Source organism: Callospermophilus lateralis, chromosome X, assembly GCF_048772815.1.
Source record: "Callospermophilus lateralis isolate mCalLat2 chromosome X, mCalLat2.hap1, whole genome shotgun sequence".
Taxonomy (NCBI): domain Eukaryota; kingdom Metazoa; phylum Chordata; class Mammalia; order Rodentia; family Sciuridae; genus Callospermophilus; species Callospermophilus lateralis.
Genome location: NC_135325.1, coordinates 56,559,457 through 56,582,564, shown reverse-complemented (window position 1 = coordinate 56,582,564; position 23,108 = coordinate 56,559,457). Strand labels below are relative to the sequence as shown.

The 23,108-nt window shown below is 47.1% G+C and overlaps 1 protein-coding gene across 6 annotated transcripts; it reads right to left on the bottom strand.

Annotated features, from left to right (window-relative positions):
• Positions 1 to 1,921: 1,921 nt before the first annotated feature.
• Positions 1,922 to 21,900, bottom strand: Las1l (LAS1 like ribosome biogenesis factor). 6 transcript variants are annotated; one of them, XM_077107602.1, is made up of 14 exons: positions 21,567 to 21,900; positions 20,712 to 20,837; positions 19,656 to 19,725; positions 18,783 to 18,864; positions 17,651 to 17,932; positions 17,470 to 17,516; positions 16,487 to 16,596; positions 14,138 to 14,223; positions 13,758 to 13,808; positions 13,223 to 13,429; positions 12,731 to 12,878; positions 7,126 to 7,685; positions 4,109 to 4,259; positions 1,922 to 2,243 (listed from the first exon to the last, which is right to left on the bottom strand). In XM_077107602.1, exons 1-14 carry the CDS (start codon positions 21,770 to 21,772, stop codon positions 2,120 to 2,122), a joined length of 2,250 nt encoding a protein of 749 aa, XP_076963717.1. In that variant the 5' UTR covers positions 21,773 to 21,900; the 3' UTR covers positions 1,922 to 2,119. The 6 variants fall into 6 exon arrangements, with proteins under 6 accessions (XP_076963717.1, XP_076963712.1, XP_076963713.1 ...); XM_077107597.1 differs by lacking the exon at positions 13,758 to 13,808; XM_077107598.1 differs by lacking the exon at positions 13,758 to 13,808 and having other exon boundaries at positions 17,747 to 17,932.
• Between the last annotated feature and the right edge of the window lie 1,208 nt (positions 21,901 to 23,108).

Below are 23,108 nucleotides of genomic sequence, written 5' to 3'. Positions count from 1 at the left end.
AGCATTATCCAGCATTCTATGGGGACTTGAGACCTGAGTTCAAGACTCACTAACCCTGGCATAAATCCACACCACTCACACATATAAAGCATGATACACATTAGAGAGCACTTTCAATCCTACTGTGTTTTGACATTTACAAGTCCATAAGGCAAATACTACCCTTCTTCTACAGATGAAGAAACTGTAATCAAAGGTTGCTCTCATTAAGCAGTGGAGCTTGCCTGGAACCCAGATCTTTGAGCAGCTTTTTCCCCTTTCCAAGTATATCTGAAACTTTTGTGTGCATCAGAATTACCTGAAGGGTCTGTCAAACTACAGAGATTGTATCCTCAACGTTTTTGATTCAGAAGATCAGGAGTGGGGTCCAAATATTTTCACTCCTAACAAACCCCCAGGTGATGTTGACATTGTTTAAAAAAAAAAAAACTGATCTATACCAACCTAGTAACTGCTTTATGGCCATGGGCAAATAATTTCCCCTTCTGTCTATCTCAATGCACTTAAAATGAGGAGGCTAGACTAGAACCATGATTTCCAAACCTTATTTTAACAACAAAGCCATCTTTCAAAAATAATAATATGTAGAATCCAAATACATACCATAGTAAATAAAGTCAGGGCTCTCTGGTGAAGCAGTGGTGGGGAAACTGAGAACTCACAGCACCCATTTCCCCAGATGCTGAGATTCCTAACAGAATATATTTTCAAATCCCTTTCTTAGATGGTATTCGAGGGCTCTTCTACCTATGACATTCCAGTATACTAGAAAACTTAGCCCTTGCTATAGTGAGGAAAGAGAAACTTTGCATTAACCAGTATACAAGAGTGCACTGCCCATATCTAGTTCTTGGATCCATACAGGAAAGGAAAGCTTAACTCTGTAGGGTTGGTAGATTCATGGACCCTTTGACCATCTGATAAAAACTGTGGACTAGCTCACTAGAAAAATGACAATGTACACATACACACCAAGATTATTTAGTTTATCCTTTCAGGTGTTATGGACTCTCTAGGGATCCTAATTCAGGTTAAAACCTTTATTGAAGAGCTGGGGCTTAGTGTTATAGAGTGCTCTCCTAGCACACACACATGAGACCTTGGGTTGAATCCTGAACACCTCGAGTGCTATGGAACCTTGATTTCACTCTGGTAACTGCATTTCCATCAAATCCTTCCTTGAAATTTTCAGAGTGTTAAGTCTTCTCCTTCATCATTTCTTACCACGGGAAACTTGCAGATATCACTTAAGGTGTCAGATTATCACTTGGTAACTTTCCTTCCTCACCAAACTAAAGGTTCCAAGGGTTGAGAACATAGTTTATTTGTCACCTATCTCTTGGCAGCTCAGGGCTAACACAGGGTAGGCACTGAGGAGAGAGTGTGAGATGAGGACCCTAGGGTGACCACAAAGAAGGGGCTCTGGATCAATCCCTAAGGCATTACTCTAATTCCAGTGCCCACCACAGGGAAGTCCACTCTATCTTTTCTAGGTAAAAGGATAATCTCTGGCTTTCAACTACTGCTTGGTGCCCAGTGAGGGCAAGACGAGGAGATAAATAGGAAAACCTGGATCTCCTTCCCGCTGTCAGTAAGGCTTTGAGCAAACCCAGCCTCAACAAACACATTTCATTTGCTGGGTAGACTCTGTGGCCAGCAATGCCTTTCCTCTGAGGCCTAATGCTTCAAAGTCAGCTAACTCCACACTAAAGCTGAGTGGTGCAGAAATGGTCAAAGGAACCAGGCAGAAGGTATGGGTGGAGTCTGGCTGTGAAAGCAATCAGAGCCAGTGGACTCAAGAGAATCCAGCTCCTGCTCAAAGCCTAGTTATTAGTCCACCTTCTCTGGAGTCCCCACAGTAAAGGAAGAACTATTCTAGTCTGTTCCAGCACATCCTCCCTCATCTCACAAACACCAAAACTACAGTTGCCTGTTTATTGTTTTTCAAAACAAAGCAAAATAAAAAGGGGAAAAACGTTCAAAATTCCATTGTGGTGGAAAGATGAGTTGCCATGACTGATTCAGGCTGTCTCCCAATTGTATCATGGAACATCAGGTGGACTCTGGGGTGGGCTGTTGTCCTGGCAGGGATGGATGAACACTTGCATCAAGGCTGGCATCAGAAGAGCTGCAGGCCAGTTTTGAGCCCATGCAGCTGCCCCTGGCTCCAGAGAAGGCCCTCAAAATTGGTGCTGCTATTGCTGCAGTTGCCACTGCCAACACCACAGCTTAGGCCCAGGGTGCTGTGGAAAGAGTGGGGGGGGTCAGTGAGGAAAGAAGGCACTTTAGGCTCCTAGAGGAGCTAAGAGTGCCTGATATGTGCATGTCTATGAGAAGGGCCCACCCTCCACAGCCTGGCTTTTTATACAAAAGACTGGAGCAAATCTAAAAAGTGATTTCAGTGGGGCTCCAGGGGTGATTTTGCCCTCCCCACAGTTGAGGGAGGGAGGGAGGGAAGGAAGAGTAAACTTTTCAAAGAAAACACTATACAAAACCCAGTACATAAACCAGACTAAAGCCCATAGAGAGCTGTCTGGGTTAAGGGAAGGGGTCCCCACACAACTCTACCCCCAGGAAAATAATGAAGTGGCTGCCTTAACAGGACCTCCTTTCCAAATTCCTGAAGCTTGGGGACCCAGAAGACTCTGTGTTGGATACCTCCCACATATAATAGCTGGTTAAAGGGCCCAAGGCCAGGCTTGGTCTTTAGGGACAGGCCCAGCACCCATCCCATAATTGCAAGACTGCCTGAGGGAGATAACTGCCCTCCCTCTCCCTGGCCCAGTTCAAAACACCCTTGCTTCCCCTGCTTCTTGCAGGTCAAAGGTCCTTCCAGCTGGATGAGGTGACAGCTGAGAACAAAGCCATCATCCTTCCCCTCAGGCAGATCCATGGTTATACTACTGCAGCTGAAAAAACCCTTAGAGATGATCTAGTCCCATCCCTCCCATCACCCACAATTTTACAGACAAGGAAACTGAGGTCCAAAGATGAGAAATGACTTGCCCAAGGCCACATAGCCAAGTCAAGGGTGGAGCTGTGGTGGGAATGCCAGCTCCAGCCCAGGAAGTGTAGGAGCTGGGCCAAATCTGCTTCCTTCTTGATTTAACAGGTTACTCCACCTGCCTATACCTTGATACCCCTGATACCCTGGTACTCACTAAGCCAGCTTTTCCCAGGGCCAGGCTAGCTGGGACTAAAGAGAGAAGGGGTCTTTCAGACAGGTGAATCCCACTCCCATCTGGCTTCCCCAGCTATCTCCTCTCTTCTCAAAGAGGCCTACTGCCTCCTTGCCTCAGATACAGAGTCCATGGCATTGTCTTGGGCCTGGCCTGCTTCTGGGACCCCTGGGATCCAGAGCCCTCTCCCAGAATGCCCAAATGAAGAGGGGCTCATCTCCCAGGGAGTCGGCAAACAGCACAGGGATGGACTATTAATTTCAGGGGCCCAAAGGGGTCTCTCTCTGGTACTCACAGGATTCTCCCGGTCACAGTGGCCCAGCATTCCGGAATGTACAGGCCCTCTGGACGGGCTCCTTTGTGTTACCAGCATAGCCCTTCAGCAAGGGCTGCCTGGTTCCTGGCTCCCTGATGAGCCCAGGGCTCTCCCGCCTGTGATCCAAAGGCGAGTTTCGAGGGAGAACATGGAGCCCTGCGCAGGCCTTGCTACCAAAATGCCTGGACATACGGGGAGGCCTTCTGATTATTCTATGCACCTTTGGACAAATCCATTCCCCTTTCTGGGCCTCAGTTTTCTCCTCAGGAACAGAATGAAGAGCATCTGATTCTTGACCTTTTAGGAATGATGGACCCTTCAGAGAATTCACTGAAAGCTATGGACCCCTCTCCTCCCAAAACACACATGCAAATGTGAGCACGTGCATACATGTGTGTGCACGTGCACATACACAAACACACACAAAAAACTGGACCCAATCTGCGAAGGGTGCCAAGCCAGTGCTCTGTGCTTACTTCAATGGCACTCTATTCTAGGGGCAGGGAGTCCTAGCAAGGGCCCAGCCACCTACCTACCCACCCCACTTTGTCTCCTCCCCTCTTGCAGGCAGCAGACAAAGGGGGTGAGAAATCTTGCTGCCATGGGCACTCACCCAGCCTTGCCCGTTGGGGGTTCCAGCCGCTGGTCTAGCACAGGCTGGTCCAAAAGATACATGGTGTCATAATTGTCCAGCATAAGTTCTGCTGGGTCCTCAGTCTGACCTGGCATTCGGCCTAAGGGGAACGTGTCCCATCGCACATCCTCTGTGAAGCAAAGAGAGGCATAAAGAATAGGCTTATGAGCTGTTTCTCTAACTGGTGTACAGGACTACCCACCCTGTCCATCCAACCAGCCCACTCAGCCATCTCAATATGAGCTTTCTGCATACCCCCACCCTCACTCCTCTACACCTATCCTCATAAGCATAAGTGGTGACATTTTGTTTCTGGTGGGTGGAGGAATGAACCTAAGGGTGCTATCACTAAGCTATATTCCAGCCTTTTTTATTTTTTGAGACAGGGCCTTACTTAGTTGCCCAGGCTGTCCTTGAACTTGCCAAGGATGGCCTGAAACTTGCAATCCTACTGCCTTATCCTCTGAAGTTGCTAGGATTACAGGTGTGCACCACAGCACAGGCTCACCACACATTCTTCATGGCCCTTCTTCCTTCTCTACCTCAGGGTGGGCCCTCAGAGGTACCATGTTCTACCTGCCCCATTCAAGGTCTTCTTGCCCCAGAGGCTCATACAAAGAATACTTTTTTTCTCCAGGAAAGGGCAATCTCGCATGTCCCATCCCCTACTGCTTCCCAAGCATACAAAAGCAAACATACCAAGCCCTCCATTCAATAAATGTCCTCCATTTCACTCCCTGCCTTCCACACCTAACATTCTCAGGCATACAAACCAGACAACTTCAAGTTCCCAACTTTGCACACATGCATAGACAGAGAAGGAATAATGGCCGAGGGAAAGAAGGAAAGATTTAACACACTAGCTTTTTGTAGTTTAAACCAACAGCCTACCCCCAACATGCATATGCACATGTGCATGCGCGCGCGCGCGCGCACACACACACACACACACACACACACACACACTCTCCACTTTAGGATGGACCATGCCAGGCCCTTCCTATCCCTGTCTTATTGCTTCAACATCCCCCATAGTATTATTTTAAATCATTCCTCCCCATCTTTACACAAGTACATCCACTGTTTTCAAGAGAATCCTTTGCTAGTTAACTCTTCCACACATATTCTCTTTCTGACTTCTGACTCTAGTTAACTCTTCCACACATATTCTCTTTCTGACTTTCTGACTTCTGAATTCCCTGATATTCAAAGAATTCTCCTTTTCATAAGGCCCCCTTCAACATTCTATAAAGTATCAAACCTGAACCAGCTGTTTATGTAACACATATAGAAGCCCATCCAAAAGTGCTGTCTGCATATTTTAAACATGTATCAAATTATTACAGTGCATCCCATACATATGTACAATTATGTGTCAGTTCAAAATAAGATGATGGGCTTAGGGTGTACATCAGTGGTAGAGCATATTTCTAGCATGTGCCAGGCCCTGGGTTCAACACCCAGCATTGCAAAAAAAAAAAAAAAAAAAAAAAAAAAAGCTCTTCCTCTCTTACAAGCATTTGTCCCTGTGCTATAATACGGTTACCTTCAGGCACAGGTACTACTTCACCCATGGGCTATGTGACCATACCATCCACCCCATCGCTAACATCCCCAACACTGTCTCCATCACTTGCCCTATCTGACACCTTGTCCAACTCCAGTCCTTCAACATGGACACACAGGCCACATCTAGAGGGCAGTCTCACACCATTTCATAGGCTCCCATCTCTCACTGCTGCCACTTCTTTCCCTCATACAGATAACTCTTGGCTTTCATGGGTCTCAGTGACCCTGCCTCCTCTTCAAAAACAAAAGACATATGACTATGAGTGTATGCACACACAGCTACACTACGGCCCATTTCACAATGAGTTCTTCCCCTACTTTTTTGGTCCCTTCAACATACACACATAATTCTGCTTGTACAAACATCTTTCCTTTTGCTATTTACAAAGACATCCCCCATATACCCTTTCTTGCCCTAAGAGATATATCTGTGCCACAATTTACCTAGTAGGTACATACACACCCCCAACACACACACACACACACACACACACACACACACACACACACAGAAATAAAATGTGTTCACCCATCCCTAACACTCCCACCCAGGGCCTTGATACCCTAGCCCTTCCATGAACATCCACAGAAAGGCGAAAGATACAGCTCTCCCCATAAGCGCATTCACTGCCTTGTCTCTGGTTCCATCTCACTCCCCATCATGGCCACCTTATACCACTCCCAGGTCCAGCTGTAATGTCTCCCCCAGGCCATAGTACACAGGCCATGCCCTTTTCTCTTGTGTGTATATCACCAACCTTCCCTGTACCTCCATTCCCCTAGGTTCTAGACTCATGACCTTGTGTGAACATCTAAAATCCATATCACTCTATTCTCTCTTCTTATCATACTTCCTTTTTTTTTTTTTAAAGAGAGAGAGAATTTTTTAATATTTATTTTTTAGTTTTCAGTGGACACAACATCTTTGTATGTGGTGCTGGGGATCGAACCCGGGCCGCACGCATTCCAGGTGAGCGCACTACCGCTTGAGCCACATCCCCAGCCCGTGATCATACTTCCTGTGTCTCTAACTTAATGTTCCTTCAGGTGGCCTCACCAGATTTTGTTGTGTCTCACAACCAGCCAGACTCCATGAATATACAGAAAGCACTCCTTCTTACTGCATATTGAAGCAGAATCATACGTATACTTCCTCCACTTCTCACTTTCTTCTGAGTGCTGCTGCCTGGTGGTCACACCCACGTGGTCCCCTCTAAATGATCTCTACAAATGAAACAGCGAGCACCCAACAGTGGTCATTGGTGCTTACATGCTCCATCCTCAGAGGGAAGAAAGTCACTTGTCATCCATGTACCTGACTTTCTCCCAAGCTTGACTCATACTGGCTACCTCCTGCCACTTTCTATCTCTTCCCTAGTTCAAAGAGAAACAATCAGTGAGAGGAGAATGCATATTAGGTTCCTTACCTGAACTAACTTGCCATGCAGAACCCTGCAAAGCTCCTCGTTTCTGGACCAGGAGCCTGGCATTCTCCACTGTAGGGGATTCCTGCACAGTAGAGAAAGGTCCCACCTCCATTCTGTCTTCATCTTCATCTTCTTCCTCATCTTCATCATCCTCATCATCATCGTCATCGTCGTCATCATCATCATCGTCGTCATCATCATCTTCATCGTCATCTTCAATTCCCTCTTCATCTTCCAGGTCATCGTAATCATCTTCTTCATCGTCTTCTTCCATCCGGTCTTGCAACACTTTTTTCTCTTCCTTCTCTTCTTGATTGATATCATTATGGCTGCCCTGTTCCCCCTGCTGCTGGGCCTTTCCTTCAGAACAACAGTTAGAACCAGCTGGTTTAAGACCCCAGTATAGGCTATCCAGTGTGTATGGAGACTTCACGCTGGGGGGAGCCTCTGATCCCTCTTTCACCTGGCTGTTTTCTCCATTCTGAGTATAAATGGAACAGATGCGCAGCAGCTTCTCCTGCTCCCCATCTGGCAGGACCTGTCCCATGGCTTTGAAGACACTGAGGAAATGGAGGGATGGGGTAGGAAAGATTCAAAATCTCAAGTCACTTCCTACCCCAACACTCTAGGGTTTGAACTTGGTCCCTGAGCTTCTACACCAGCCTCTGAAAGGCAGTGAGTAGAGCACACAAAACACAGAAACAACAGGACCATGGAACCTGAATAAGTTCTTTGGTTCATCTCTGTACCTCACTTCCATTCTCAGTAAAATGAGGACAATAATGATACCTAACTTCTAGGTTCCTTGAGATGAGTAAATAAGAGAGCTCACATAGAATGCCTGGCACAGTGCCTGGCACATAGTGGGCATGCAATAAATGATAGCTATTAGTCTGTACTGAAACACTACATAGAAACACAAACTAGCCAACAGGCCTGTCAGGCTGGAAATGAGAATGGCAGATCCCTCTCTCCTCTGGCCTGGCTGAACAATCTGTCCTGAACTCCAAGGATATGCCTAATGTGTGCTGGGCTCCTTCTGAGTGGAACACAATATGTGATCCCTTTATGGAACAGCTACAGCCTAGCCTGGAATGGAAAAAAGAAAAAAAAAAAGCAGCAGTTGACAAGACAAAGCAGGATGTGAAAGGGAGGCCTGATAAGCATCATAGACCTTCTAGGGGAACTATAGGAATGGGGGCAGGCAGAGAGCACAAGGAGAGAGGAGCAACTGAGGGCAGGCTTTGTGCTAGAAGTGAGGCCCAGGAGGACCAGACAAAGAGCGAGCACACTGCATTGCTGCGTGTGGTGAGAGTATCCTGGCTAGAGGGCAAGGCCTGTGTTGAGGATCTACACCAGGAAGAGAGAGCTGGGAAGGGAAGTGTATGTGTTGGGGACTGGGTCGCCTGCCAACTGAGCACAGGTGAAGGCTGCCTGTCTGAAGATCACCATGATCCCCATGGTGGGGGCTGGGGTAGGGCAGCATTGAGGCAGGGCAACCAGGGAGGAGGCTGTTTGGACAGCTCAGGCCAGAATCTGTGAGGGCTGGCCTAGGGCATTGGCAGGGGAGATGAGAGGGAGAAGCTGGGAAGGACAGACAGACAGAGAGCAGGGCTTGGTGACCGATGGCAAGGGTCAGGCAGAGGAGAATTAAAGATGATGACATTGTGCACACAACAGACGGTGCTAACAACAAAACCACCAACAGATACAGTCGCTGGGGAGGAAGAGGGCAAGCCTTCCTCATGGAGCCTTGCATAGAAGCTAGCACCTACCAGGCACTCAGGCCCTACTGGACAGGTGGGCAGGGTGGAGGGATGGGGAGTGTCCTTCCAGGTGTATGGAGTGCGAATTGCATGGTTCATGGAGGGACCACGTGTCCAGTGGACTGTTTGTTCTCTCAGCACCCAAGGATTGGTCACATATGCCCGGCCACTGGACTGGGGGCTAGGGACTTGACTGAGAGAGTATCTCTGCGGGCCAGTTTTGTACTCCATGAGGACCTTGGTTCAAATTGAATTGATATTGGCTGGCTGTGGGAAGCTCTTGAAAAGCTTCCAGCTTTATTAGAGGAAAAGCTAGAGTAACTCTCTGCCCTCTCACTGTGGTCCATTAGTGTGATTAATAATAAATATTCTCAGGCACTCGATATTGGCAAGAAGCCTTATCACCACTGTTTGTTATTACCCACCCACCATCTCCAGCTATCCAGTCGGACCACTCAGGTGCAGGATGATACAATCTCAAAAGACATTTCCTCCCTTGTGTATGCCTGGTCACAGCTCAGGACTGAGACAGTCACAGGTTCCAGCTGATGGAAAGAAGGTAGACTTCAAACTGACAGGACATGGGCCCAGATCCCTGTCCCACTGTCCACTGTACAAACCATGTGACTTTTGGATAAGTCACTTCACTCCTCGGAGCCTCAATATTTTATCTGCCAAAGAAGGGTACCATACCTCCATCTCCCAAGATTGCTGTGTCAAACTAAATGAAATAATCTCTACAAAAAAACACAGCACCATGCCTGACACTTAATTGCCAGTGGTATCTTTTATTTTTTTTCTCTGGGGAAAACAAAAGCCAAGTTCTGTATTCATCTAATAACAGATGTTTTTTGTAACAGTACATTCTATTAGAGCATTATGAAGAACATGGGACTATAGACAGGCTACCTGGATTCTGGCCCCAGCTCTGACTTGCAGCATAATACCTGAGCACATCCCCTTTATCCCCACTCTGTGTAATGGGGTGATTAGGAATAAATTCAACTGGTTATCTGGAAAAGGCAGGATCTGTGCACAAGAAATCGTACCCAAGTAAGCCGCTGTTACTGCTGACATGTGTCGCATCCCTCTGGTATGCTTGGGTTGGGAGAAGATCTCTGTGGTCCAGACTTCTCCAAGACCAGCAGCTTCCACTCTGCAGGCACTTAGGATTGGAAAGTACCTTGAAGGCCACCTATCCAAACCTCTCCATGCTACTCTTTTCACTCCCTCCCCCACCCCAGATACACATGCCGTGTTCCTTCTGCACTTCGAAACTTCCTTTATTCTTTTCTCTGCTTGAATTGCTCAAATGCTTCCTTCATGATGCTCTTCCTGATGCCTCCAGACCCTTCCGATTATCCTCCCAATTTCCCACCCAGCCATGTCACTTCTAGTCTATAATGCACACATCTGGCAATGTCTGGTTCAGTCCCATCACCTGGAGGCCTTGCCTTGGCTGAATGTATCTACATGGTCACATTTTTTAACCATATAAAAACTATTGTGCCCAGATGCCATAAGGATTCAAGAAAGACTTGAACTCAACCAGGGAATCAGGGACTAAAAGGGCCTTGGCATCCAGTCTCCCACTTCATTCATTCCTCAGGCATAGGTTAGCTCCCACCAACGATAGCACTGCTGGCAAGGAAACAGCAGAGCAGTTTTCAGTTTAATGAGGCCTATTTGGTGCCTGGATTTGTGTGGTGTGCTTGGGCATGATAGCTAATACAGAGCCCTTGCTCTCAAAGAAGTGTAATAGAGGGAAGGAGACACTGGGGGAAGTAGACACGGCAACACAAAATCTCAGATTTGGGAAATATTCAGGAGTCAACAGGACAGGGTAGATGGTGCTGCCAGGGGAGGAAGATCACTTTTGAGTTGGGGCGGAGAATAAGATGACCAATTCTTTTGGTTACACTAAAATGTCTCCAAGGGGAGATGTTCAGCATGCAGTTTATTTCGTATAGGAGGCTGAACCATGGGGGAGGGGAATGCCTGGGCTAGATAAAGAGATTTAGGTAGGCCTTAGCAATTTATAGGCAGTAGTAATAAGCACAGGCATTTCTAGGAGGGAATAGTAAATATTTTCAATGCAGTAAACACAGAGACTAACAAGGGCCCATTGGATTTGGTATTAGGTCAAAGCAGCTCTAGAGGTGAGCACCAAATTACAGTTGGTTGAGGAGTAAGAGGGCAGTGAGAAAATTGAGATTATTAGCTGAGGACTATTCTTTTGAGATCAGAGGGGAAGGAGTGATAAGCTAGTGATAACCCAACAGAGGGATGTGGGGTCAAAGCAGATTTTTCTTGTGTTGCTATTACTGTTGTTTTGTTTTAAGAGGAGAAAAACAGACACATTCATAAATTGAGGAGCAAGAACCAGCAGAGCAAGTGAGAGGCTGGGCTGAAGCCCCAGCAATGCTGGCAGAGGTGGCTCCAGAGCACAGGTGGAGGAGCAGGCTTTGAGGAGAAGCAAGGCCACCTCATCCTGAGACTGGCGAGGTTGACTGCAGCTGCAGATCAGTTCACGAGGGCTGGACCTCAGGTCGAGGGGGCCCTGTTGGATGCCTCCATGTGCTCGAAGAAGCTAGGGTGAAATGGGAGAGAGGGAGGGGCTCAAGGTAAGTGGTAAGGGTTCAGAATAGTCAGGGAATGGGAGAAAAAGTTGTCAGAAAACAAGTCAAAGTTCAGACAAGCAGAACTGAGGCCTGGCCCGAGATTAAAAATCATACCTCTGCAGTGGCAGCAATCCGCAGGGCTATGTTGCTTTCTCCAGCAGAGCTCAGCTACCCGGGCTGAGGAGCAGGGGAAGCAGAGTGGGGAGGATCAATCCCAGCATGGGGGTTTGCAAGTCAGATATAGCCAAAGGATGAGCAGAGTTGAGGGTGCTGATGATGAGTGGCTGAAGCAATCAACCACAGACAGGACTTGGCAGAAGCAAGGTCAAGGGAGGGAGAAAATGGAAGCATGGAGGTCTGGATGCAGGCAAAGAGCAGGTGTCATGGGATGTAAGGGTGAAAACTAGAAGAACAAGAGGTGGTGGTCACCGAGCAGGATGCTGAAATGTCAGCTTTTAGAGGTGAAATAGCTCTGAGTGATGGAGATGGGTTGCTGAGCGTAGTGGAGAATGAAAGTCACTGGAGTTGAGGAGCTGCAGTGTCAGATGGGTCACCCAAATGAAACAGATATCGCTCCAGAAAGCAAGAAGAAAAACAGGTGCTGAAGTCATCCATGAGAATGAGGGAAGTGGTTTCGGGTCATGACATGACAGAGAAGGAAAGAGAGACAACCACAGGTATTTACAGGAACCAGTACAATATTCAGTTTGACCATTAGAACCCAGGGTGGATTGGGTAAAGGGGACTCACAGGAGGTATGGTTACCATGACAGGCAGGGCCAGAATCAGAAAGATCTCTGAATGTTGAGCCAAGAAGCCTTCATTTCACCAGGAAGGCAATAGGGAACCACTAAAGTTGCTGAGTAACTACCAGAGGTACCTTGGGAAAACTAATAGAGGATACATCATTGGGCTTGGAGTCAGAGGACCTGGGTTTGATAATAAACAGCAGCTACCATTTATTGTGCACTTACTCTGTGCAGGCCACTGTGCTAAGCATTCTCACACTGGACTCAGTTCAGCCAGGTCATAAATTGTATGATCTAAAAGGAAGAATACTCTATTCACTCCCAAGACTCAGTTCCCCCACGTGACTATGGAAGGGGGACTGGGTTAGATGTCCTCAAAAGTGTCTTCCAATTAGGCCACTCTAGGGCCATGTGGCCCTAAAGCTTGCAGGACCTCACCCTCTTACCAGACGGAATTCAAGAAACTTACAGCTGAAGGAGTTGGGGACTGGCCCAGCAAGGTGAGCCCAAGCAGGACTCAACCACCTGGGGCCAGTCAAGGGAGGCAGAGCAGTTGAACAGCCTCCAGCTCCTTCTTGCTTCCCACTGTCTTGTAGAAAATCGGCGAGCATTCTTTCCTAGGAGAGAAGAGGGAGCCTGAGAAGAAGGAACCAGTTACCCCCACCCCCAGCATTTCACTTTGAAAAGTTTGGCTGTGCCCCTTCCATCCCCCCAGATTCCCTACCCTATACCTCCCAACTGCTCATAGCATTCAGGGCACTTTGCCCCAGCCCAGTTTAGTTGGCTCTGAGAAGAAAAAGGAAAGAGGAAAATTTGTCCACTGGCGCCCACAGGACCCTCTTAGATGAACCTAAACCTTTAACAAGGGAGGTATCTGTCTGATGATTTTCAGCAGAGAGCTGAGTATAGTGGCACTGCCTGGGCTGCCTTACGCCCTGGATCTAGGGCTAGTCTCCCTCACCAGTTTTGGTGTTGGCCACGATCAGTTCAATGGTCCATCTAAGGATGTAGGTGGGCCGGATCCCACTGTCCCCCAAGGTTGGCAGCTCAGAGAACATCCTCTCCAGCAGGGCCTGCGTGAAGGTCTGGGAGTGCAGGCCCCTGAGCAGGGGCTGCCAGAACTGAGAGAACGGCTTTGGCACCAAGACGTCATTCAAGTCCACGTTTTCTGGTTTGTGAGGGACACCCGTTGACGGAGGGGAGGGCAATGGCAGCAAGAGTGAGACAGCAAGAGAGAGAGCACAAGAGCAAGAGAGGGAGACAGAGAGAGAGAGAGAGAGAGAGAGACAGACACAGAGAGGGGGGGAAAGAAAGCGGACGCGCGCGCAAGCCCCACCAACAACAAGAGTTGCCACCACAGAACAGAAGGAAAGAGAAGAGCAGAACATCAGGAAAAGAGAAACCAGTTAGTATCTGGCAACAAACAACTGACTCAAAAACAAAGTATAAAAAGAAAAAGAGCTCTGGTTCTAGCTTCATCTTTGTCAATAACTCACTGTGTGACTCTGGGTCAGTACCTTCCCCTCTCTGGACCTCAGTCTGACCATCTGTAACATGAGGATGTTGGACTAGATGACCTCGCAAGGCCATCCCAGTGCCACTGCTCTAGCTGTCTAGCTAGTGGCTAGATCACAATTAACATGGCACAATAATGGTGTTAAGACTCCCCCAACCCTATCCACCACACCCATCCTACCAAATTCCAGGCCACCTAAGGACAATCCCATATCCCATATGTTCACATCAGCAGAGCTCCCTGTTCTGCTCAGCCAGGAGGGCTGAGAGGCTTCCATCCCCACCTTGGCACCCAGCCCACTCTGGTATTCCTGCCCAGGAAACAGAACCCTAGGGCTGCACTGAGCTCCTAGAACCTTACCTTCATATTCTATCTGCAAAGCTGCCAACTGCTCAAATGTGGGAATGAGGAAGCCGTCATCCAAGAAAGCATCCAGCACAGCATTCCTGGAATAAGAAGACACTAGTTTAGGCAGGTACAGTGGTGCATGCCTGTAGTCCCAGCTACTCAAGAGGCTGAGTTGGGAGGATCACTTGAGCCTAGGAGTTTAGGACTAGAGTAGGTAAAATAGGAAAATCCTGACTCAAAAAATGATGATGACGATGATGATGATGATGATAAGCTGGGCATTAGTGACACATGCCTATAATCCCAGCTACTCGGGAGACTGAGGAAGGTGGATCACAAGTTTAAGGCATGCTAGGCAATTTGATGAGACCGTGTCTCACAGTTTAAAAAGGGCTGGAGGCGTATAACTAAGTGGTAGAGGCCCTGACTAGCATGTGCTAGGCTCTGGTTCAATCCTCAGTACTACAGAGCTTTAAAAAAAGAAAAGGACACAAGTCTAGCAAACTGAAGCTGATATAAGACCCAGAACTAATGTTCTCTGGTTCTTCAAGTGGCCAAGGCAGCATTGGGGGAGATGGGGCAGGTGACAAGGGGATCTTAGACTTGAGCCTCCTGGGGCCAGAGCTGGGATCAGTGGGTTTTGAACATACATCTACCAAGCACATGTTGATCTATGACCTGTAATGAGAGCAGTAGTGGCTAAACAAACAGATGGAGACAAGTCTCAGGCCCACAGAGAAAAGTTAAATGCCTGGTATCATGATAAACTTCAGTTCCTGTAGTCTTTTGGTTTCCCTTGGCCATTCTTGATCATTCTCTATTCCCCTACACACGCACCCCCATCTAACTGGCTTTCTTTTACATCTTAGAAGTAAAAACTGTGGGGATTCAACTGCTGGCTAAAATATGAAATACAATCCATAGGCCCTCTTCTTATTATTATTCTTTTTTTGTATTGGGATTGAACACAGAACCTCACACATGCTGGGCAAGTGCTCTACCACTGAGCTGCATATGCTCCCAGACCTCTTTATTTTATTTTTGAGACAGGATCTTGTTAAGTTTCCCAGGTTGCCCTTAAACTTTCGATCTTCCTGCCTCAGCCTTTTGAGTAGCTGGACATAGGCTCTCTTATTAGGAACTCTAAAAAGCCAGAAAAAATAAGATGGGATAAAGTAGACTTATAGGTAATCTCTAAACCCCATCTAGCTCAAACCTAAACCAGCAACAGCAAGCTAATTGCTCCAGAATTAGTAGCTTTCCAAGAGCCCCTCCCAGCTGACCAGGCCTAGAGGGTGGAAAATAGGTCCCAGGGTATTCCAAAACCTGAAGCTCCCTCCCTCAAGCAGAGTAGGCCTAAGGAGGAATTGCTGTCTTTTTACCTCTCATCTTCTTAGGTCAGTATCCAAGAACACTTATAGCAGCCAACATAACTGCTCAGCACTAGCAGTCATACTATGTAGGGGCACAAGGATACTTTCCCCAGCTGCTGGACAACTGCTAACCATCTCTTTGCTGAAGAATACAGCCAAGAATCCTAGGCTGGGCAGACACTGATAAAATACTTTTGGAAGTAGTCTTATCCTGGGGGTGAAGAGCAGACTGCAGGGGCAATCCCAACCTACATTGCAGGCTCCCCTCCAGGTCCAGTCTGGTACCTATGCCATCTATCCACATTCTGTTCCATCCTAGATTCCTTCCTACTCTCCTTAGTCTATCATTGCCTCCTCAGGTTATTAGTAAAAAGCTCCCCTTTTCATTTGAATTTAGGTAGAATGCTCCAAGAACAAGGGATGAGAAAAGGATGGGTAGATTCTCTTTGTCTGCTCTCATTAAATTGAACATTATTTCTTAGGGGGGAAAATAAGGCTCATGGCCATAGAGAAAAAGGAGCCTAGGGGCCAGGCTCTGACAAGGCCCTTCCTCTGTCCCCCAAACTACAACCACCAAGGTTGATAGCAATTTGAAAAAATAGACTAGCAGTGTCCACCATATGTCTTTGCTCTCAAACTGGAACAAGGGCTGGCAGTGAAGTGCTAAGGATCACAGGCTTTTCCTACTTGCCAAGAACACCACATCCCACCTGACAAAAAGAAACAAAGCTGGTCAGGGGATGGATGACAGTGCATATTCATTCCTCTGGTCATTCTAGTGACTCACTGTAGGCAACCTCAAGCTAGAAGCTGGCAGAGCCAGAGGCAGAGGATCATGCAAAACACGGGTCACCATGTGAAGGATTAGGATTATCTCTGGGATTTTTCCTACAGCAGGTTGGCAGGGTAGGACATGGGAATTGATTTCAGTGAGGCTGCTACCCTCTATCCTAGTGAGTAGCCAGCCCCTGGTTACCTAGCTACATACCTGTTCTCCCATGAAATGCCCTTGAGCTCTGCCAGGATGCCTTCTACACATGGGGACAGTTTATTCCACGCCTTAATAGCCTGAGGTAAATGCCTAAATTTCTCCAGCACCTGTCAGCAAAAGAGGTTCCATCAGAAGGCTGGTTCTGTCAAGGACCCAGCCAGGCAACCTACCCCCAACCTCTCCAGAATCCCCTCACATAAGACTTTAGGACTGCCCTATGGAGACAAGGCAGGGCATGCAGGGGTGGGCCCACAACTCCCCTATTGGCTCTACCAATAAAAATCACATGACCCTTAAATGCCAGGCTTTCTCCTCCTCTCCTCTCCCTCCTCCTAATTCTTCGTGGCTCCCAATAATCAGATACCCCAATACTTTGATATCCAATGGAAGCATTTGGTTGGAGATGGGCAGAAACCTTTGGGCAAAAGAGTAAGGAATGAGGGCAGACAAGGTGTTACAGGAGAAAGGGAATCAGGAGACCCAGATTCTTATTATGGTTCTGTCTTTAACTGTATATGCTATATCATTGGCTTGGGTCTGTCCTTTATTAATTCACAGCTTCAATTTCTTCTTTGAAAAGACAGGGTTGAACTAAATCATTTCTGAGCTACTTCCCTTCCAACTAAAACAGCACCCCTCAGGCTTACCCATCTAGGGAAGCTCTCGGGCCCCACCTGCTGGTAGACTGCAAAATTACAGGACTGTGCAACTACCCATTCCCAGTTGTTCCCTACCACCCATAAGGGCAGATTATCCACAAACTTCATCATCTGCTCCCTTCCATCGATGTGGAGGATCATCCAATTGGACTCTGCTGCTCTTGTCTCCTTCCTAGCTTCCCCCCTCTCTTTCTGAGAAGTTCCCTCATGTTTTGCCACTTTTCTTTCAAATTCCTTCTCAAGACTTCTCAGGTAGCTGGCAAGAGGGAAGAAATGGCTGGGGCAGATGAGAGCATGCCAAGTCAAAGGAACTTTTCTTACCTTAAACTGCTCCTCTTCATATGATACCAGCAAGTCTCGGGCTCTTTCTGAAAACAGAATGGGGAGAGATATAGGATACTACAGCCCCTGAGGAAGTGCTGAGCCAGGGAAATAACCAGTGCTAACCTAAGCCTGAACTTTCCAGGCTCATGGGCCCCTTTTTGCCCCCATGGACACCTACCATACAACTCCTTATGTCTCAGGGCCTTTGCCAAATGAGCATCCACCTCTTCACTGACTTTACTATCTCCATCAGCCCTGACATCCAACTCTGCACCTTTCCCATCATCCTGAGGCTCTGGTTTCTGTTCTTTGATGTCATCAGCAGTGTTCTTCTCTTCTTCTTGGTCCTCTTCCTCTGTCTCCATCTTGTCCTCCTCCAACTCCCAGGTTTCTCTCAGGCTGTTCTCTAATTGATGGCACCAGAAGGTCTTCTGGAGCCAGTCCAGAACAAAGTAGCAACCTAGAAGAGGGGAAGAAGGAAGGCAGTGCCATAGGACAAGCTGCAGACAAGGAACTAGTAGGTCTCCAGTCCTGTGGGCTTCTAGCCTCATCTTATAAGCATTATGGAAAAGCCCTAGCCAAGCCCTAGGCTTGGCTCCAAGACTCAAATCTCACATATCCAGATACAGTCTACTTCCTTATGGGTTATCTCCCTGTTCTTTGTTTTCTCCTATTCACCAGCAGTTCCTTTCCTAGTCCTAACACTGGGTCTGAAAATGAGAAGCCAAAAACAGCAAGGAGTGGTGAGAGGACTAGGATACTACCCCACTAGCTAGTTACATAACCTTTTGCTAAGTCTTTTCCCTTTTCTAGATCTCATTAGAAGAGAAAAGGCTAAAACAAGGGGCCTTAAATGGGATGAGATGGATGTCCAAAGAACTCCTGAGTTCATGATACTGTGATGGCTAATGCCTCTTAACTTGCATCTCCCTCCCCTTTATGGTGAGACTATTGAAGTACCACCTCAGGAACAAAATTTAAGGGGAGGCCAAAAAACTGTAATCAAGGCATCAAAACAGTACCCTGCCAAGTCACATTAGAGCCTGAAGCAAAAGAACTCAGTGATAGTAATCCTGCTTTTATTTTTCATATTTTGTTCCTGATACATTTTTCCACATTAAAATGCTATTTATTTTGATCTCTGAGCTTTTGACAATCCCTTAAATTTTGTGCCCAAGGTGAGTACCTCACTTGATTCACCATAATTGCAGCCCCAATGCCAAGTAAGAACCTCCTCCCTATCCGTATATCCCAAATGTCACCCAGCCAGGCCCAGAGGGCTGATATTAGATAACCCTCTGGGTACTCACCTCTGCGGCAATCATTTATATGGGGCATTTTCTTGTGGGTCAACTCATGGCGAAGTTCAACAACCCAATCTGGAATGTTCACCTGATAGGGAGCATAAAAATTTAAAATAGTATAGTTGGAAAAGACCCAGGGATAAACTAGCCTGAACATCCATCCCATTGTATAGATACAGACACTGAGGTCTTAAGAGAAGATTCCAGTCTCACAGAGCCAAGATTAAAAACCAGGTCTCTTGATTATTTTTTACTACTCTGTGGAAGCCGTCTTAAAAATAAGAAAAAAAAAGACACCCACCTACCCTAACCAATAACCACTCTCCTTCAACAGAGAGTTCTGTGAATTAGCATTAACAATTACCTTCTCCAGCCTCCCTTTCCCCTTTCCAGGTCCCTTTTACTCCTTCCTTTATCCCACACCTCCTCCAGTGAGTGTCTCTTAATGATTGAACATGCCTGCCCTCTGGGTCTCTGCACACTTTAAATACTCACTCAGGGCAGGAATATCTGGCATTTTCATGCTGCTTGGCTGAGCTCTCTCTTCCCTCAGACTATCAGCTCCCTGAGAGTAGGTGTTGTGACTGCCACCTCTTTCCTGTCCCCATCCAGTGGTACATTGGTACATTCAGGCTCCTCAGCTTCACTGGGCCATCCCCAGCAAGCTAGACTGGTCAAGTCCACTGATACATACTGTGAGGAGCAAGGGAGCAATTCTGCTTCTTTTGAGCTGGAAGCTGAGGCTCTGGAGTTCTTGCCAGGCTTGGTTACTAGTGAAGGGATGAGCTAGTCTGATTGTATATACACCTTACCCCATTCCCCATTTAGGGAGCCCTACTGAAGAAAGAGAATTGAGCAAGGCCATTTTATTATACGTACCTCCTGAGCCAGAGACTTGAGGGAGAGCTTGACAAACTTTGGCTTCCTCTCTGAGATAAGATTCACAAACCTGGGTTTGGGGGAGAAATAAGTGGCATAGCCCAAGGAAAAGTTTCATCCAAAGCATCTTGTTGAGTTACTGACAGCTTGCATTTCCACAACTTTCCACTAACTGTCCTGTTCTTAAGGTTGTTGCCAGCCATAACATGGATAGTTCCATGCCCTCCAACATTTACAGAGAGTCTGCCCTATACTGAATCCATACAAATGAATAAGACACTGTTCTGGCCTTGCCAAGTTAAGTTAGGATAAATAATCATGACATAATATTCTAAAACATAACATATCATAGATGTTAAAACAAAGGAAATTGAATATGGGGAGAACAGCTAATGGCAGAGAAGGTAAAAGGATAAAGGGAGGACTTCAAGGCAACAGGGGGGAACAGTATGAGAAAAAGCTTTGACACATGAGAAAACTCAGTGGCAACCTTTTTCCTGAAGTGAATGAGACAGCTAAAACCACTAAGTCATTTTGTTAAGTCAGGAACTCCCAGCCCAAGTCTTCACTTCCACAACTCAGCAACCTTTCAGTGTTCATGAGGGAGAGGAAAGGGAAAAGGGTGGTGCCAGGTACAGATGGGAGTAAAGTTAGGAAATCCACATTAAATCACACCCAAGAGCAATAAAGCCATTCAAAAAAGTTCCTCTGGGTGAGGAGTTGAAAATCAGACTGTCAAAAGTGGAATAGATCTACAACGATCACCTGGTGTAAATCTCCACCACCACCCCACACCCAGCCAAGCATATATTACAAAAGGGAAAGGAAAATAAAAGAGAAAAGGCTTTCAAATAAAAAAGAAATAAAAAGAATATGTTGATGGGGGCGGGTTTCCAAAAGTTGTCAAGTCAAGCAATCAGGCTGAGCCACACTCAGGGACTCCCAGGGCTTTTTGCTTCAGGTTGTACCTAAAGCAAGCCTTGTTTATCACATGCTTGCCCCACCTTCAGATCCCAAACCATCCCCCCTCCAATTTCTACCCCATGCAGGTCTTACCTGACCAATGCCATGCCATAGAGTAGTCTAAGTTCATCAGTGCCCAAGCCACCAGTTACATCCAGGAGCTTACAGCGTATCAGGTCAGCAGTAGAAGCCACTGCCAGAGGCAATTCGTTGCCTAACCTAAAGGGCCACAGTCCAGCACCATCATAAAGATCCTTTACACTGGTCCACCCTCTACTTCAGAACCTTGGTTGTTGCAGGATATTCCCATTATATACTGGCCCAAGAGTTCATGAAGACACAAAACAAAAAGATGGGAATGGCAGGGTAATGTCTGTGGGATCCAACACAGGGCATTAGGAAGCTAGCTAGGATGTATACAAGACATCTGGGAAACTACCTATCAATAGTTGTGTGACACACCCTTCTTCAACCTTGCAACCCTCAATCATTCAGCTAGACAAGCCCTGTATCCCTTGTTTGTCTAGCCCCAATCTTATAAACTGGACAGAGACACCCCACTTGACCATGGTTTTTCAGATAAGACCCTCTCCCACTTGCCCTAATCAGCATCAGAAATCCACACTAGGATGTTGACTTGCTCCTTAAGTCCTCGCTCAGGCCCATTGCTCTCACCGGCTCCCTCCCCAAGAAAGGGTTACTTAATGGAGGTAAAAGTCAAATCTCACAAATATGACAAGAGGTTTGTTGAGACACACCCTCTTACTTTTCATCCACCAACGGAATTAGTGCAAGAGCTTGCCTGCGACTTTCCTCCAGGCACTTGGGAAAGTGGCATCATTAAGCGATTTAGGGGAGGACTTGAGAACGGGGCCTTTTAGGAATTTGACCAAGAAGAGGTGAAGCACCACCAGCACGCAGGCAAGAGGCCTGAGCCCGCCGCCTTACCTGCTCCTCCACACTGTGATGCGGTTCAGGGCATACCGCTGCAACTTATGGTCATCACAGAACAGGTAAACCGTCACCTGCTCCCACTCCGCCCTGCTGAGCCAGGCGACCACGATGCTTGAAGCCAAGAGTGGCGACGACCCTTTCTCTTCGACGCACTTTCCGTACCATGCACTCCACACGAGATCCATCCCCTGGAGATCCATTGCTGACCCTGTCCCAAATTCCCACCAGAACCGGGATAGATGCCTGGCCCTGTGCCACCGCGGTCCGCACAGCTTCAGCTCAATGTGCTACCCTCACTCCAAAACGCCGCGGTCCCAGCAACCAATGTGAGAGAATGACCCCGACGCAAGCCCGCCTCCCAGAGTTAGCGTAGCAAATCGAAACGTGGGATTTGGAGGCTGGCTTTACAGCATGTGTGATTACTTCCTTGCCGGCCGGAAGTGTTCTTTTCACAAAACAGCCTAATCGAGCTGCAAGTGTTTAAGCCTCTAGGTTCCGCCAATTTCCAGGTTGCTCTCGAGTTTCTGTCCCTGACCGGAAAGGGTGTGTCTGGACTACAGAAACAAAAATTATGTTGCGCCCCTTGGCGGCCGGTGGAAGGATTGTGGTCTGCCCGTGTACTTCCTGGAAATGGGCTTTCAGGTATGTTATGATTTCCGTAAATCAGGACATAATTCAGTAAAACACTTTGGACACACGAAGAAGGAATACAGAGAAAATACCCATATCGTTACCGTTGGGTTTAAAAAAAAAAAAATCTGCTTTCTTGTCATGCCCGCCTGTAATCCCAGAGACTCAGGAAGCTGAGGAGCAAAAGTTCAAGGCCAGCGCTGATTCAAAAAAAAAAAAAAAAAAGGGGGGGGGGGGGGGCTGAGACCCTGACTCAAAGAAAAAAGGGCTGGAGATGTAACTCAGTAGTGGATAGTCCTTGGGTTCAATCCCCAGTTCTGGGGCATGAAGGCGGCGTGGGGGAGGGGGGTCGGGGGATTTGCCTTCTTGGCAAATACCCAGGGGCCATTTTAAATTGGTACCAGCCTACTGCACAGTAATATGAGGCCCGAATGACTAGAATGAGAGTTATCTTCCAAGGACAAGACCTGGGTTCTAGTTTTATCTGAATCTTGCCGCTATGTGGTCTCTGTCCCTCTTTGTGTTTTAGTGTGTTTTTTGTTGTTGTTGTTCGTTTGTTTGCTTGTCTTTCCATCTCTACTATGAGAGTTTTAGGCTGGTCCCTGGTTCTCTCCCATAGCTTAAAAATGTTGGCTTTTTCTCTGCCAGCATTCCACTGCTGTTAGTTTCAACATCCACAAAGGTATATTTACTTAGTTTCTCAGTATTATTCCTTGGGATTTGAGGATTGTAGAAGGAAAGCATATCATGAAGCCCTTCTGATTTTACAGGTTGTCTAAAATATATTTAAGACTGTCTCAATCCTTTTATCAGAAGTTATTTTCCAATTTAACACTTGAGAAAGAACAGTTGGCGCAATTTTAATATTGCCAGGAGTCTCTTAACACTTTATAGCAATAAATCACA

Coding starts and splice junctions, on each gene's coding strand:
- Las1l (XM_077107602.1), bottom strand. CDS start 21,772: ATGGATCTCCAGGGGATGGATCTCGTGTGGAGTGCATGGTACGGAAAG. Junction 14,224..16,486: donor GGCATTTCATGGGAGAACAG/GTATGTAGCTAG, acceptor TTCTTATTCCAG/GAATGCTGTGCTGGATGCTT. Junction 2,244..4,108: donor CCCCCAACGGGCAAGGCTGG/GTGAGTGCCCAT, acceptor CTCTTTCCACAG/CACCCTGGGCCTAAGCTGTG.